The 18,573-nt window shown below is 39.7% G+C and overlaps 1 protein-coding gene across 1 annotated transcript in view; it reads right to left on the bottom strand.

Annotated features, from left to right (window-relative positions):
• Window positions 1–569: 569 nt before the first annotated feature.
• LOC134809307 (uncharacterized) overlaps window positions 570–18,573 on the bottom strand; it is a 205,540-nt gene continuing 187,536 nt past the window's right edge. Inside the window, exons 5-7 of the mRNA XM_063804242.1 lie at window positions 7,283–7,453; window positions 3,312–3,380; window positions 570–664 (exon numbers count right to left, since the gene is read on the bottom strand). Coding sequence (XP_063660312.1) covers window positions 652–664; window positions 3,312–3,380; window positions 7,283–7,453 — 253 coding nt within the window. The 3' untranslated portion in view covers window positions 570–651. The remainder of the gene's footprint in view (window positions 665–3,311; window positions 3,381–7,282; window positions 7,454–18,573) is intronic.

Raw genomic sequence — 18,573 nt, 5'->3', positions numbered from 1 at the left:
TGTGGATTATGGAGATTACAATTCAAGATGAGATTTTGGGTGGGGACACAGCCAAACCATATCATCTCCCTAGAACATACTTTTCCATCACCTAGAGGGCCATATTATACTTTCTTTTCTCTTTTCCATTTTTTAAAAGCTCTTTGCCCATGCTCATCCTCTGCAAAAGATAGAAACAGCCAAAATTTTCCAAAGCTCTTACTTCTTCATCTAGACACCCACCTGTGACTACGGCCATGTATTCTACCTTCTTTCTTGTTGCTATGTGTAATTGTCCATGATCCTGACTAACTACAGAGCTCACTGCCATTTACACGCTAGATTCGGTCCCTTATTGCCTATTCAAGCAATATCCCCTTTCTCGTCTGCATCATCAAATTCTTCCCTGCTATCATTTGAATGTGTTCCCAAAGTTCATACGTGGAAAACTTGGTTCCCAGTGCAATGGTGTTGGGTGGTGGGGTGTAATAAGAGGTGATTGAGTCACGAGGGCTCTGCTTTTATGAATAAATTAATGTCATTATTACTGGAGTCAGTTAGTTATCATGAGAGTGGCTTAACCTCACCTTATCTTGCCTTTCGGCCTTTCACCAGGAGATGACACAGCATGAAGCTCCCTGCCTAGATGCCAGGGCCATGGTCTTGGTCTTCCTAGCTTGCAGAACTGTAACACAAATAAATTTTTATTACACATTTTCCAATCTATGGAAATTTATTATGGCAACATAAAACAGACCAAAAACAACACCTCTCTGCTAGATCATTGCCTTTAGCATACAGACATTTCAATATTGCTCTCACTGTGTTCACAAAAAAGCTCCAACTGTACCTCATTTTAACCTGCAACAAATGCCCCATTTTCTTTTCCTCTTGACAGAAAAACTCCTTGAAACAGCTGTCTGTATTCCTTGCCAAAATTGTATCTCTTCTTGTTTTCTGTTGAACTATCCAAATAAGCTTTTTACCACACCACTCCACTGAAACTGCTCTTATCCCAGGTTGCCAAATAGTATTTCTATTGCTAGATGCAGTGATTATTTCTGTCTTCGTCTTATTTGAGCCGTCAGCAGGATATGACACAGTTGATGACTCCTGATTTCTTAAAATACTCTTCTCACCTGGCTTCTAAGACATCACACTCATTTTGTTTTCCCTGCGTTTTTGACCAGTCTTGCATGTCTCTTTTCCTAGTTCTTCTTCATACTCTGCCCCCTACACATTAGAATATTTCAGTTCCAGTACTTGAATTATTTTGCTTTCCTGTCTAGTTTTACTCACAAGCTGATTGTATTCAGTCACATGACTTTAGACATTTATCTGTTGATGACTTCCAGATTTATGTCTATAGTCTAAACTGAAATGCACATTCTTATATCCAACTGCCTAATCAACACCACCACTTAAAGGTTTAACAAGCACCTTAAAACATCCAAAAATGAGTTTTTGACAATCTCCTCTAATCTGAGGATTAATGTAATACAAGTATCAATCAAAATTTAGTCTGTTAGTCTTCCCTATCTACTCTTAGTCTTTTCTACAGTGGATGGTAATTCCAAATTTCCTGTTGCTTAGGCCGAAAACCTTGGACTATTTTTTTTCTTGAAATGGAGTCTCACTCTGTTGCCCAAGCTGGAGTGCAGTAGCGTGATCTCGGCTCACCACAACCTCCGCCTCCCAGGTTCAAGCGATTCTCCTGCCTCAGCCTCCCGAGTAGCTGGGACTACAGGTGTGCACCACCATGCCTGGCTACTTTTTTGTATTTTTAGTAGGGACGGGGTTTCACTATGTTGATCAGGCTGGTCTTGAACTCCTGACCTCATGATCCACCAACATCGGCCTCCCAAAGTGCTGGGATTACAGACTTGAGTCACAGTGCCCAGCCTGGACTAATTTTTAATTCCACTTTTCTTTTCAAAATGTACATTTAATCCATCAACAATCCTGTGGATTCTAACTTCAAAATATATGCAAGAGCTGACAACTTCTCGCTATCCCTACTCATACTATCCTGGTTTCAGCCACCATAGTCTATGACCTGGAATATTGCCAGTAGCCTCCTAGGTTTTCCTATGTTTACAACTGTGCTCTCAGTCTGTCCTTAACATGCAAGCTATAGTGATCCTGTTACATCCTGTTAAATCATAAGTTAAATTATGTTATTTCCTCTCCTAAAAACCCCCTCCATGCCTTCCTATCTCACAATAATTAAAATCCAGAATGTCACATAGGTTCTATGTCAATAGTGCACCAGCAATTCCTTAACACCCAGTTTTATATTAAAACAAAAATACTGCATATGGGTGTGAGTGGTGTGACATCCACCAGTATACATATGCACACATATTTACATTTAAGGTTTATTGTTTTAAAGAAGTACTAGCATATAATTTACAAATATTACTCAAATATACAACACTTTTTTGAAAATATCGAAGAACCTATTGATTCTTACAAAATGCTTTTATTGAATTTTGCAAAACTCTTGTTTCCATAACCAAACTATGGCTGCAGCTGATGAATGTGTTTAGTTTCTTTTCTTTTCTTTTTTTTTTTTTTTTTATTTTTGGAGATGGAATCTCCTCACTCTGTCTCCCAGGCTGGAGTGCGGTGGCGGGATCTTCGCTCTCTGCAACCTGTGCCTCCCGGGTTCAAGCGATTCTTCTGCCTCAGCCTCCCGATAAGCTGGGATTGGATTACAGGCATGCACCACCAAGCCCAGCTAACTTTTGTATTTTCGGTAGAGATGGGGTTTCACCATGTTGACCAGGCTGGTCTCGAACTCCTGGCCTCAAATGATCCGTCCGCTTCGGCCTCCCAAAGTGCTGGGATTACAGACGTGAGCCACCATGCCCAGCCATGTGTTTAGTTTCCACATAAATGTTGGTTGATATTTGTATGTGTTTTAATGAGTAAGATAAAAGTGAAACAAGAAAGATATCTGTTGGAACATCACTGGTTCATCAATGACAGGAATAGCTTCTTCATTGAATCAGATAGTAGTTTTCAAATAGTGGAAGGATATTTTCTCAGTTTTTTACGATTCACAATGCAATGCCTACAGCCATGACACCCTTTTAGGTTAATAATCTGCATTGTTAACATTTTCTCCATCATATTTTTAAGTGTAGATGATCAGAAAAACAATAAACTAGCCCTTATTTGAAGCATTTTTAAATTTCCCTAGTGTAAATATTCCCACCATGGTTGATTTCAATGTGATGTCACTAAATGCAGAAATATTACTAGATTTTTAAAATGCTGCACTGCCATCACACATACAAAAAATCTATACAAGCTGGAGTCGTGGTTACCTGTTATAGGACACGTGTTCAAGGTCATTCTTCTGTAGAGGAGTTGAACTGCTCCCTGAAAAATGGTAGCTGGATAACAGTAAGAGATTACAGATATAATTGCAAGGTGTCAGAATCAACCTAAGAACTTCCTGTGACTTTGATTGAAAGGTTTGAGGCTTAGGGGTATTAGAATATCTATAACTACAACACAATTTTACATATCTGAAATTTGAAACTTTTATGTTTTCTCCAAGCCTTTGTTAAAGTCTGGTTAAATTGTTTCAACACAGCCTCATCTTATGCTGTAGAGAACTGAAGAAAAGGCCTTTTTCTATACTTGTGGAAAAACAGTAAAGGGAAGAATGGCAGCTGAGCAATGGAAGCAAGTTAGGAGCTGGCAGTAAGGAGATAACAAGCTGGAATCAGACAACTGGTTGAGATGAAAAATGAGAACAAGCTGGATGCGTGAAACATGGACAGATTCCGTTGGGATTTCTAGAGTTACATAAGGAAAGGAACTTGGTAGAAGACAGAGCTAGTAAAATGTTGATAAATATTAACTGTATCATCTTGTGATGATAATGGTGCAGAGAAACTGGTACCTTTGAATACTGCTGCTAAATGTTCACAGGATTTTTTGAGAGGAAAATGATAATATTTATTAAAAGCTTAAGGAATTTATACCTCTGGACTCAGTAATTTCACTTATAAGAATTTATTTTAAGGAAATGTTCAGAGAGACAGACTTATGTACAATATTGTTGATAATAGCATTATTTATGAGCAAAAAACCATGAAAACAGCCAGGTGCGGTGGCTCACGACTATAATCCCAGCACTTTGGCATGCCAAGGCGGACGGATCACTTGAGGTCAGGAGTTTGAGACCAGCCTGGCCAACATGGTGAAACCCTGTCTCTACTAAAAATACAAAAAATAGTCGGGCATGGTGGTGCACATTTGTAATCCCGGCTACTTGAGAGGCTGAGGTGGGAGAATCGCTTGAACCGAGGAGGTGGAGGTAGCAATGAGCCGAGACGGTGCCACTGCACTCCAGCCTGGGCGACAGAGCCAGACTCCATCTGAAAAAAAAAAAAACACAAAACCAAGAAAACAACTTAAATTCTATGCAGATGAGACTAGTAAAATAAGATATGGCATATCCATATAATGCAATACTACTTCGGTATTATAAATCATATTTTCAAAACATATTTCATGACATTCAGAATTTACGAAAAATAATATATAGTATCAAAAGTAGGATACAATCCACATGTACCATGACTCTAGTTTTGTTTAAAAAGAGTAATAATAGCAGAATAATAAAATAAAATGTCAGCACTGGCTATAATGTGGAGATAGAATTTTGGGTAATTTTTAGTTATCTTTCTTTTTTCAACTATTCTAAAAAATATGTAATTATAAATATAATGTTTTTGCCATGATCCTGTATTTAAAAGTTTGTATTTAATATAGTACATATACAGAGAATCAAACACATTAGGAGGATTTATCTTGCTGAATTTTCACAAATTGAATGAACCCCATGTAACTTGCACCATGATTAAGAATAAGATATCACCATCACTGGTCCTCTTCATGCACCCCAGAGGTTTTCACTCACTAACCCTCCCAATACATACACGAACGTGCACACACACACACACACACGCACACATACACAGCCTTTTCCACCTAGGGTCACAATTATTCTGACTCTAACAGATTATATTAGCTTTACCTGTTTATACAGTTTACACAAATACAATTATATAGCATGTAGTCTTCTTTTTCCCAACAATTTAAGTTGCATTTCTCTATCTATGTTTCAATACCTGCTATGATTTGAGTATGTCCCTTCCAAAATTTTGGTGTTGCCAGTGTGATGGTTTTAAGAGGTGGAGCCTTTAAGATATAATTAGGCCTTGAGGGCGCCTCTCTCACGAATGGGATTAGGTGCCCTTTTAAAGGGGCTTGACAGAGGAAGTTCTTCCTCTCTTGCCCTTCTGCCTTCCACTACTGAGGACACAGCAAGAAGGTCCCCATCAGATGTTGGTGCCTTCATCTGGAATTTCCCAGCCTCCAGACCTGTGAGAAATAAATTTCTGTTCTTTATACATTACCCCGTCTCAGGTATTCTGTTATAGTAGCCCAGACAAAGACAATGAACTAAAAGGAAAACATGAGGCTGGAAATAACAATGAACACTTCTTGTCTCCTGCAATGTCCTTTGTGAATGAGTAGCTCACAACACAGCTACTCTTTCTGAAATGTCAGGATTGTTTAGTTTCTGGACAATTCTCCAAATCATCATAAACTGATCAATTAAAATACTACTGTGGCACTATTCACAATAGCAAAGACTTGGAACCAACCCAAATGTCCATCAGTGATAGACTGGATTAAGAAAATGTGGCACATATACACCATGGAATACTATACAGCCATAAAAAAGGACGAGTTCATGTCCTTTGTAGGGACATGGATGAAGCTGGACACCATCATTCTCAGCAGACTATCACAAGGACAAAAAACCAAACACCGCATGTTCTCACTCATAGGTGGAAACTGAACAATGAGAACACTTGGACACAGGAAGGGGAACATCACACACTGGGGCCTGTTGCGGGGTGAGGGGAGAGGGGAGGGATAGCATTAGGAGATATACCTAATGTAAATGATGAGTTAATGGGTGCAGCACACCAACATGGCACATGGATACATATATAACAAACCTGCATGTTGTGCACATGTACCCTAGAACTTCACGTATAACAAAAATAAATACATTTTTAAAATAAAAAAGAAATAATAATTGTGATAGTAAAAATAATAAAACATAAATTCTCAGGAGGAAAAGACAATCTGTGGGAATTTATTTTAAATTTATACATTAGATTCTACATGAAGATAAATTAGTTGAGAATAAGGCAAATCAATAAATTTTATATAGTAGCTACTATTTGCATGTACCTGTTATATGCTAGGCATTTTACATATATTGTCTCATTGTTTAACCTTTACAATAAACTAAAGGATTAGAAGATAATATTCCTATACTACAAATAAGTAAGTCTCTGAGAGGTTTTCTGCTCAAGATTGCTAAAATGCAGAGAACAGTATTATAATCCAGGTTTCTCTGATTTTAGAGCCTGGACTGTTTCTGCTGTGATGCTTACTGGTAGTTATTTCAGGAAATTGTGTTTTTAGTTCACTTCCTTTTGAGTTCACATAGTAGCATCTGATTTTGATTCAGAGTGTGATTAACGCAGGGAACTTTGAGCGGTAACAAAGTGCTGATTGTCAGGAAGGCCTGTTTATACCTTACCTGTTTTACTTTAATCAGCAATACACTTATAAATTATGCATCAATTTATACTGATAATAAAATTTGCATTTTTTAAACATCCTGGATTCCATAGAAACTGAATGCATTGTTGCTTTTCAGTTAGATGTGGCAAAAAAAATGCTCAGAATTATTGAAATGACTATTTCATCAGAAACCACCTTTCAATGTTCAATGAATAACACACCATTTCAGCTTTGTCATGCTCCCGGCATGCTGTGCAGGTCTGCTTGTTTCCTGAGGGCGTGGGGTAGCCATGCAGTTTTGGATGTCAAGGTCTCGGTCATTCAGTCTGGCCTAGGCTCTGGGCAGCTGGGGTCGTGATGCTGCAGGCAACCATACGCACCTGGTGGCACGACGGTGGGACCTCAGAGATGAAGAGAGTCCGTTGCTACTGGTCCCCAGAGCAGGATGCACTGTATTAGTGGGTCCATTTCAAGATGGTGCTGAGTCACAGCAGTTTAGGTCGCTGGTGCGCAGGGTGCTCATGTTGAGCTCCTACTCTGAGGCAATGCAGCTACACAAACTCCCAGCTACTCTCCAAACTGGATTCAGAGACTGTGAGGACTGGGGGACTCTCTTGTAGCAAGGATTGTTAATGTTTGTGGCATAAATGAGGACTACTGTGGATCTCCAGCTTACCTTTTAACTGTAAGATTAATTTCCTCCTGACTCTGAGCTGATCCCCATGGGGGAAACGGTGTTGCAAAGGCAGGCTTCCTCATTCCCCTTGCTATGGTGCTGTCCTGGATTTCATTGCTCTGTGGGGTTTTCACCACTCCCCTGGTGCTCTCCAGAGTGCTTCCTCGGTCACTGTACACAAAATATAGTTGTTCATTTGCTTTTTGTCCCTTTTTGTGGAGAAAATGGGCACCACTTAACTCTTGTTAGCCATCTTGGTGACGTCACTCTGTACCCTGGTCTTTTAAGTGGCCATAGTTTGCCCATTTCTATTATGGAGGGATAGAAATAACCCCAACTGTGTAACATTATTTATTCACATAATTATTTTGCTTTTTTTCCCTAGATTAGCCAACTGTCTTTATGGCCACTGCTTGTTCTGCCACCTGGGTCAGGCTGGCAGAACAAGCAGGAACATTTCTCAGCAGACTGCCTGCCTTCTGACTTCCTCATTCAACAGAAGCCAGGAGACTCGCTTGTCCTACAATTTCACTTTGCTTCCCTAATAACCATCTCATTGAATCCTTTAGACATCTAAGTCATAGGACCACTAGTTATCTTTCCTTGTCACCAGCAGTCTTAAATCAACACTGTTAAAACCTACCTTTAGTGACAAATAGCAAATTCAATGTGCTTTCCAGAGGTGAGCTGATAAAACCACTCATGTAGGTATATAAATGACGGGCAGAGTTTAATTTATAAGCTTTCATAAGGGTTTACTCCCCCAAAATGTGTATGTGGTGTGTGTGTGTGTGTGCGCGCGCGCGCGCGTTTGAGTGTTATTTTGGAGAATCATTTCATAGATGACTAACCCTGTCTCTGTTAGGTAATCATCCATTTTTAATACATTTTTTATATCGTGGAAGACTCGGACCTCTTCACCCATAGATATTCATTGTGTGAAATTAAGCTTTTAACATTATTTTTCTCATGAGGCCAAATGAGTGTGGTTTTAGAGTTAGGTTTACTGCACCTCCTGGGACAGATCAGGCACCTATGCACGGACTTCCCAGCGGACTGCATTTTAGCTTCCTGGTTAATCAGAAATCTGCAGCTTGTTCTGTCCTGCCACCGCGCTTTCCCACCACGAGAACATGACTGATGCCTTGATCTCAACAGATGTAAGACTGTATAAGTGATGAGACACTTTCATATTCACTTAACATTGAAACTATAACATAGATAGCACCAACTTGATTTTAGTAGAGAAGGAAGGGAAAAGGGACAAGTTAAAAAAATCCTGTTTCTCAGAGAGAAAGAAGTAAAAGAAAAAGAAACTTTAAGGCAGGTGCCATTAATTGCCTCTTTCCCGGAGGGAAGTGTTTAGAGAGCTTGAAGCTAACAGGAGAGAAGATAGCTAGATAATGGCTACACATCTGTGGCTTCTGATTTAGAAAAATAATTGTTACGATATGTTGTAATCATTTTCTCACCAGCAACATTTTCTCATTGGCTACTATTGCACCAGGTGACTATTCCTTCACGTTTTGGCATCCTCTCTTTCCCTAGCAATAATGGAAAAGACAAGGGAAATGGATTCTGCTGAGTTCTTCTTCAGCCAATCACCTTCTGACTGTCCCGGCCTTTAACATCTTTCCAATAGCCCCAGCTATTCCCATTCAGATTTCTGTGTGTCCTATAAGCTCTGAGGTAATCTGTCCTACCCCAATAGCCCAACCTAAACTAAGACAAGGAAGGCTTCATCCTACACCAGAGTTTTCATCGTCAGCACTATTGTTTTAAGCCTGATAATTCTTTGCACAGAGACTCTCCTGTGCATTGCAGGATATTCAGAAGCATCTCTGGCCTTCACCCACTGTTAGGAGCACTCACCTCCCACCAGTTATAGCAACCAAAAATGTCTCCAGACATTGAAGAATGTTCCCAGAAACAAGGAGGTGGAAATCACTCCCAGTTTGATAATGACACTGATGGGAAAACATAATTGCAGGAGAGCTTGCTGTGAGACAGTGGGTCTTTTGTCCTCCCCTTACATGGCACCAGGACATGCTCTGTGTCCAGGTGTGAGTCTACACTATGGATACAGCATGCCCAGAGCACTCAGCAATGGCTGGAGCTCCTATGAGCTTCTGAGAAGACGCTAAGCCAAGGCCTGAGCTTTCTTGAGTGGTTGGCCCTACAGAACACAGATAAAACATAAAGGAGTAGCAGCTGATAAACACACACAGGTTGACTGACCTCCTCTGATCACTCCATGTCTCTCAATTAATATCTGCTCACTCATCAAAACTATGAAATAATTCCCCAATGTGGCATTCCAGCAAACAACAAAATTTCCACATTAATTTCATTTTGGTTGACAAATTGTGTTACACCCTTTTAGGCAAAATAAGCACATGCCTATGTATGGATGAAATGGAAAGCCTATTTTTTTAAAAATACGGCCAATTAAGAAATTGTCCATTGACTATCTCTCTGTAGAACACTACTGGAGTTTGGGGGGGCTTCTAACATCCTGCACAGGGAAAAGAGTCAATGTTTGGGGTAGCAGGTATCTCCCTGGGCCTCTTAGCACCACTCCTGCTCTTGGCTGCTGAGCTCACAAAAACACTGGCCTCCTTTATTCTCATGGATCCCAGACCCTGGCCCTAACATTCCTTCAAAGCATCCATCCATGATGCAGTACTTAAAATCATGAACTCTGTAGCTGCACTGTCTCGGTTTGAATCTTGGATCCACTATTTACTAGCTGCATGGCATGGGCTAAGCTAGTCATCCTCTCTGTGCCTCAATTAGTAAATATTGAGTACTCATATGTTCCAGGAATTATTTCTTCATTGTTTCTAAAAACTAAATTAGCTAATACTTATTTAAAAATTTAATAGTGTTGAATATGTATTAAGTGCAAATGCATTAGCTATTATTATTATGCCCAACTCCTCTCCTTTTTTTACCCCAAATCCAATTCATCAGCAAATCCTCTATGCTCTTTTAAAATACTTTTCAAACTGGCCCACTTCTCACCATCTCTAACATTACAACTCTCAACCAAATCATCATTATCCCTCATCTGGATTACTGGAATAGACTCCTACTTGGTATTTCTGCGCCATCCTTATCAATCTGTAGTTCATTCTGCACACAGCTTCTAGAATGATCTTTTAAAAATTTATCACATCACTCCTTCACTCAAAACTGGCAATGGCTTTCCAGCTCGCTCAAAGCAAAAAAAAAAACAAAACACACTTTATGTCATTTGGAACCTGCTACCTCTGTGACTTTAGCCTCCATTATTGTGCCTGTTTCTTATTCTTCTTAGGTCGATATGACCTCCCCATGATTCTCTATATATGCCAAGCACATTTCTGCTTCAAGAATTCAGCCTTTGTTCTGAATGAAAAACAGTTCATTATTGTTTTGAACTGCTTTTCCTCAAATATCTACATTACTGGCTCCCTCATTTTCTCGCGGTTTTTTCTCAAATATCACCTTTTCAGTGAGGTTTTACTTGAACTCCCTATTTAAAACAACATCCCCTCAGCATTCCCTGAACTCCCATGTTCTACATTATTTCCCCCATTTCAATGTATACTATCTCAAATAGTATATATTTAGCATATTTATTTTCGCTTATTGCCTGCCCCCTCTCCCCAGAATATAAGCCACGTGAAGGAAAAAAAAATAAATGTTTGTTCACTGCTATATCTCTAATATCTAGAGCAGTGCTTGATTCAAAATATGTGCTCAATCAATTAAAGTATGCATTGAACATAATAAATAATTATAAGCTAATTGATTGGTTTTCTTTCTGAGATGGAGTCTCGCTCTGTTGCCCAGGCTGGAGTGCAGTGGCATGATCTCGGTTCACTGCAACCTCCACCTCCCGGGTTCAAGCGATTCTCCTGCCTCAGCCTCCCAAGTAGCTGGGATTACAAGCATGCACCACCATGCCCCAGCTAATTTTTGTATTTTTAGTAGAGACGGGGTTTCACCATGTTGGTCAGGCTGGTCTTGAACTCCTGACCTCGTGATCTGCCCGCCTTGGCCTCCCAAAGTGCTGGCATTACAGGCATGAGCCACCATGCCCGGCCAGCTAATAGAATTATTGGTAACAGTGATGTTAATGTAGCTGGAGCATGTGATACAGGGCTAAGTAAATATAAAGATTTTATATGAGATGTGATCTTTGGAAATGCTAACGAATGTTTATTGAAAGCTTACCTATTATCTCATTTAATCCTTGAAGCAACCATATAAAATTGATAATCTAATTATTATTTCACAGATGCAGAAAATAAGGCCAAGGTGGTTAGGGTCACACAGTAAGTGGCTTAGAGAGGATTTTAACTCAAGGTGTTTGGCTTCAGAGCCCTTGTGCGTAACAACTAAGTGTTTTATTGTCCCTAAAATGCAGTTTGGGTAATAGTTTGAAAGATGAATATTTAATCAGAGAGCAAGAGAGTAGAGAAACTGGCTTTGAAACTACACTTCATTGAGGAATTATGTACTCATTCTTTTGAACAGCTAATATTGATCAAGCTCTGTACTAATCGTGAATAATGTACAGAAGAAATAGCATATTTGCAGTCTTTCTAACCCACAGTTAAATGAGGAAACAAACACATAAATAATTTGTGAAAAAACATAAGATAAGCACTGTTCTACACATACATATGAGGATTTACAGAAATTTAGAGAAAGGATCAGTCAACCAGTCTCCAGGTAAGTGAAGGTGAGTTTACTAGAGGAGATGATATTTAAGTTATCTTTATAGTATAATTAAGAGTTCACATTGACCAAGACGGAAAGAATATTCCAAGCAAAGGAACCAATAGCATGTGGAAGTATTAGAAATCACAAAGATCATAGCCCACTCAAAAACTCAGAGAAATTCAAATTTGCAATTAAGGTTTTCTGAGGGGAAAACGTAGCAGGTGAAGACATGAAGGAGAATGGGGTGCAAATCCTAAATAATTTATATATTTTTAAAAGCTTCAGAATTTTTGTGCAGATCATAAAAACTCTTGTTCCCCTTCTCCTCTATCCTCTCAGGCATTTTTCCCAATAAATCTTTTGCACTTCTAATTATGCCTCGACATCTGCTTCCCAGACGTCCAGAAATGACACATAATGTAGTAAAGGGTGCTCTTTCACAAAATATTTTTAACTGTAATCCAATCAAGCCTTCAGATTGAACTACCAGTTTATAGAAAATACAATAGCTATCAAAAGTAAATTACACCATGAGTAAATAAGCACACAATTTCAGAATCCTGGGATCAAGATATCGGCCCATCTTGGTATTGCAAATGTTGAGATTACGGGCATGAGCCACTGTGCCTGGCCTTAGAAGATATTACTTTTGTTTGCTATCTTAATAGTATTGCAGTTTATTTTTTAATGTTGCTTTTTAGAGATACATACTAATATGGTTTGGCTGTGTTCCCACCCAAATCTCACCTTGAATTGTAGTTCCCATAATCCCCATGTGTCATGGGAAAAATAGGTGAAGATAATTGAATTATGGGGACAGATTCCCCTATATTGTTCTCATGATAGTGAGTTAGTTCTCACAAGATCTGGTGGTTTTATAAGAGGCTTCCCCCTTTGCAGGACACTGATATGGTTTGGCTGTGTCCCCACCCAAATCTCATCTTAAATTCCCACATGCTGTGGGAGGTACCCTGTGAGAGGTAATTAAATCATGAGGGCAGGTTTTTCCCATGCTGTTCTCTTAATAGTGAATAAGTCTCACGAGATCTGATGGCTTTATAAGGCAGAGTTTCCCTGCACAAGCTCTCTTTTTGCCTGCCACCATTCATGTAAGATATCACGAACTCTCCCTTGCCTTCCGCCATGACTGTGAGGCCTCCCCAGCCACTTGGAACTGTAAGTCCAATAGGCCTCTTTCCTCTGTAAAATTGCCCAGATTCAGGTATCTCTTTATCAGTTGCCTGAAAACAAATGAATACAGTAAGTTGGTGCCAGGGGCATTGCTGAAATTATACCCAAAAATGTGGAAGTGACTTTGGAACTGAGTAACAGGAAGAGGTTGGAACAGTTTGGAGGGCTCAGAAGAAGACAGGAAAATATGGGAAAGTTTGGAACTCCACAGAGACTTCCTGAATGGCTTTACTAAAATGCTGATAATGATATGGACAATGAAATCCAGGCTGAGGTGGTCTCGGATGGAGATGAGGAACTTGTTGGGAAATGGAGCAAAGGTGACTCTTGTTATGTTTTAGCAAAGAGACTGGTGACATTTTGCCCCTGCCCTAGAGATTTGTGGAACTTTGAACTTGAGAGAGATGATTTTGGGTATCTGGCAGAAGACATTTCTAAGCAGCAACACATTCAAGAGGTGACTTGGGTGCTGATAAAGGCATTCAGTTTTATAAGGGAAGCACAGCATAAAATTTTGGAAAATTTGTAGCCTGACAATCCAATAGAAGAGAAAATCCCATTTTCTGAAGAGTAATTCAAGTCAGTTGCAGAAATGTGCATGAGTAACCAGGAGCCAAATGGTAATCCCCAAGACAATGGGGAAAATGTCTCCAGAACATGTCACAGGTCTTCACAGCAGCCCCTCCCAACACAGACCTGGAGGCCTAGAAGGAAAACATGGTTTCGTGGGCCAGATCCAGGGTCCCTGTGCTGTGTGCAGTCTAGGGACTTGGTGCCCTGCATCCCAGCTACTCCAGCCATGACTAAAAGGGGTCAAGATGCAGCTCAGGCTGTGGCTTCAGAGGGTGCAAGCTCTAAGCCTTGTCAGCTTCCACATGCTGTTGAGCCTGTGGGTGCACAGAAGTCAAGAATAGAGGTTTGGGAACCTATACCTAGATTTCAGAAGATGTAAGGAAATGCCTGGGTGTCCAGGCAGAAGTTTGCTGCAGGGGTGGGGCTCTCATGGAGAACCTCTACTAAGGCAGTGTGGAAGGGAAATGTGGGGTTGGAGCCCCCACACAGAGTCCCTATTGGGGCACCGCTTCGTGGAGCCGTGAAAGGAGGGGTACCATCTCCCAGACCCAAGAATGGCAGATCCACCGACAGCTTGCACCGTGTGCCTGGAAAAGCCACAGACACCCAACACCAGCCTGTGAAAGCACCTGGGAGGGAGGCTGTACACTGCAAAGCCACAGGGGTGGAGCTGCCCAAGACCATGGGAACCCATCTCTTGCATCAGCGTGACCCAGACGTGAGACATGGAGTCAAAGGAGATCATTTTGGAGCTTTAATATGTGACTCCCCTACTTGATTTTGGACTTGCATGGGGCCTGTAGCCCCTTGTTTTGGCTAATTTCTCCCCTTTAGAGTGGCTATATTTACCCAATTCCTGTACTCCCATTGTGTCTAGGAAGTAACTAACTTGCTTTTGATTTTACAGGCTCATAGGTGAAAGAGACTTGCCTTGTCTCAGATGAGACTTTGGACTGTGGACTTTGAGTTCATGTTGAAATGAGTTAAGACTCTGGGGGACTGTTGGGAAGGCATGATTGGTTTTGACATGTGAAGACATGAGATTTGGAAGGGCCAGGGGCATAATGATACAGTTTGGCTGTGTTCCCACCCAAATCTCAACTTGAATTTCCACATATTGTGGGAGGCGCCTGGTGGGAGGTAATTGAATCATGGGGGCAGGTCTTTCCCATGCTGTTCTTTTGATAGTGAATAAGTCTCATGAGATTTGAAGGCTTTATAAGGCAGAGTTTCCCTGCACAAGCTCTCTTTTTGTCTGCCGCCATTCACATAAGATGTGATTTGCTCCTCCTTGCCCTCTGCCATGATTGTGAGGCCTCCCCAGCCATGTGGAACTGTAAGTCCAATAAACCTCTTTTTTTACTAAAATTGCGCAGTCTCAGGTATGTCTTTATCAGCAGCATGAAGATGGACTAACGCAACACTCATTTTTCTCCCTGCTGCCATGTGAAGAAGGATGTGTTTGCTTCCTCTTCTGTTATCATTTGTAAGTTTCCTGGGGCCTCTGCAGCCATGCTGAACTGGGAGTCAATTAAACCTCTTTCCTTTATAAATAACTCAGTCTTGGGTATGTCTTTATTAGCAGCATGAGAACGGACTAATACACATACCAATAAATTAAGTTACAAAATGTCAAAATGTCTATAAGTTTAAATACTTCATAATGTAAAAATATAGATGAAATAAACATGTAAAAGAAATCTCTAAAGGCTATCATCCCTAAGATAAAGAGCAAAATAAAGATGTTTACTTACACCACTATTATTTCTCTTTTCAAGTTGCGGCCAATAAAATAATATTAATAATGGCAGCAGCAACAAAAAAACCCTTTATAGTGCTTATTATGTGATAGGCATTGTTCTAAGCATTTTGTCTAAATGAACTCATGTGATCCTTTGATGGTCCAAATCACCTTGTGTGTTAAGTAACTGTCTCTCGGTTTTAAAGAAAGTTGAGGTTAAGAGATGTAAAGTATCACAGCTGGTAAGTGGTGAAGCCATATTAAAATATATGAGCTCTAGTTCCTATAAATAAATAAACAAATGAATATACACATATGTGTAATAACAATGTGTAATTCCTTATAAGATATGTAATTATCTGTAGATTACATTCTTATATACCGAGAAAATCTGAGAAAATTCATTCTATATCTTTTTAGAACTAATTAGAGGTTCAGTATGGTAAAAAGTGGGCATATTTATTATAGTAAACAACAACAGAATGTATTTAGGAATAATCAAAGTAAAAATTTCTATTTTATGTAAATGTAATTATAATTTTTATTCTGTTCCAATCAAAATATTATTTAAAAATAAACTGGCAAAAGGACTCAAAGATATACCTGGAATAACAGGTGATACTAAGATACTTTTGATAAAGACGAATGAGGGAAGACCGGTCCCAACATCAATGCCATTATAAAGATAGAAAAAACAAAACAGTTGGTATTGGCAAAGAGCAATAGCTAAAAGGAACACAGTACAAAGTCTGCATTTAGACTCAAGAATATATAATTTAGTATATGATAAGGCAGCATTTAAAACAAACACAGTCATATCAAATTGGCATGTAATGTACCCCATCTTGAAACTTGCTACTATCTTGTCTTGTGTGTGGATAGCATATTATATTAATGCCGAACAAATTAGTAACGCCGAAGTAGCTGGCACCTAAATGGCTTAAACGCGGAGAAACCACTTACTGATGATGGAACAAAAACTGACCAATCAGATTATAGAGCGGGCTTTTTAAAATTTAAGAAGCTTCTTTGTAGCTAAACCAACAAGAACAAAGACACAACATACCAGAATCTCTGAGACACATTCAAAGCAGTGCGTAGAGGGAAATTTATAGCACTAAATGCCTACAAGAGAAAGCAGGACAGATCTAAAATTGACACCCTAACATCACAATTAAAAGAACTAGAGAAGAAAGAGCAAACACGTTCAAAAGCTAGCAGAAGACAAGAAATAACTAAGATCAGAGCAGAACTGAAGGAGACAGAGACACAAAAAACGCTCCAAAAAACCAATGAATCCAGGAGCTGGTTTTCTTAAAAGATCAACACAACTGATAGACTGCTAGCAAGACTAATAAAAAAGAAAAGAGAGAAGAATCAAATACACGCAATAAAAAATGATAAAGGGGATATCACCACTGATGCCACAGAAATACAAACTACCATCAGAGAATACTACAAACACCTCTATGCAAATGAACTAGAAAATCTAGAAGAAATGGATAAATTCCTCGACACATACACCCTACCAAGACTAAACCAGGAAGAAGTTGAATCCCTGAAGAGACCAATAACAGGCTCTGAAATTGAGGCAATAATTAATAGTTTACCAACCAAAAAAAGTCCAGGAATAGAAGGATTCACAGCCAAATTCTACCAGAGTTATAAGGAGGAGCTGGTACCATTCCTTCTGAAAATATTCCGATCAACAGAAAAAGAGGGAATCCTCCCTAACTCATTTTATGAGGCCAGCATCATCCTGATACCAAAGCCTGGCAGGGACACAACAAAAAAACAGAATTTTAGACCAATATCCCTGATGAACATAGATGCAAAAATCCTCAATAAAATACTGGCAAACAGAATCCAGCAGCACATCAAAAAGATTATCCACCATGATCAAGTTGGCTTCATCCCTGGAATGCAAGGCTGCTTCAACATACACAAATCAATAAACGTAATCCAGCATATAAACAGAACCAAAGACAAAAACCACATGAGTATCTCAATAGATGCAGAAAAGGCCTTTGACAAAATTCAACAGCCCTTCATGCTAAAAACTCTCAATAAATTAGGTACTATTGGGATGTATCTCAAAATAATAAGAGCTGTCTATGACAAACCCACAGCCCATATCCTGCTGAATGGGCAAAACCTGGAAGCATTCCCTTTGAAAACTGGCACAAGACAGGGATGCCCTCTCTCACCACTCCTATTCAACATACTGTTGGAAGTTCTCGCCAGGGCAATCAGGCAGGAGAAAGAAATAAAGGGTATTCAATTCGGAAAAGAGGAAGTCAAATCGTCCCTGTTTGCAGATGACATGATTGTATATCTAGAATACCCCATCGTCTCAGCCCAAAATCTCCTTAAGCTGATAGGCAACTTCAGCAAAGTCTCAGGATACAAAATCAATGTGCAAAAACCACAAGCATTCCTATACACCAATAACAGACAGAGAGCCAAATCATGAGTGAACTCCCATTCACAATTGCTTCAAAGAGAATAAAACAGCTAGGAATCCAACTTACAAGGGATGTGAAGGACCTCTTCAAGGAGAACTACAAACCACTGCTCAAGGAAATAAAAGAGGACACAAACAAATGGAAGAACAGTCCATACTCATGGATAGGAAGAATCAATATCATGAAAATGGCCATACTGCCCAAGGTAATTTATAGATTCAATGCCATCCCCATCAAGCTACCAATGACTTTCTTCACAGAATTGGAAAAAACTACTTTCAAGTTCAAATGGCACCAAAAAAGAGCTCGCATCGCCAAGTCAATCCTAAGCCGAAAGAATAAAGCTGGAGGCATCACGCTACCTGACTTCAAACTGTACTACAAGGCTACAGTAACCAAAACACAGATATAGCATGGTACTGGTACCGAAACAGAGATATAGACCAATGGAACAGAACAGAGCCCTCAGAAATAATGCCACACATCTACAACTATCTGATCTTTGACAAATCTGACAAAAACAAGAAATGGGGAAACGATTCCCTACTTAATAAATGGTGCTGGGAAAACTGGCTAGCCGTATGTAGAAAGCTGAAACTGGATCCCTT

Source organism: Pan troglodytes, chromosome X, assembly GCF_028858775.2.
Source record: "Pan troglodytes isolate AG18354 chromosome X, NHGRI_mPanTro3-v2.0_pri, whole genome shotgun sequence".
Taxonomy (NCBI): domain Eukaryota; kingdom Metazoa; phylum Chordata; class Mammalia; order Primates; family Hominidae; genus Pan; species Pan troglodytes.
This window is presented reverse-complemented; position numbering and strand designations above follow the sequence as displayed.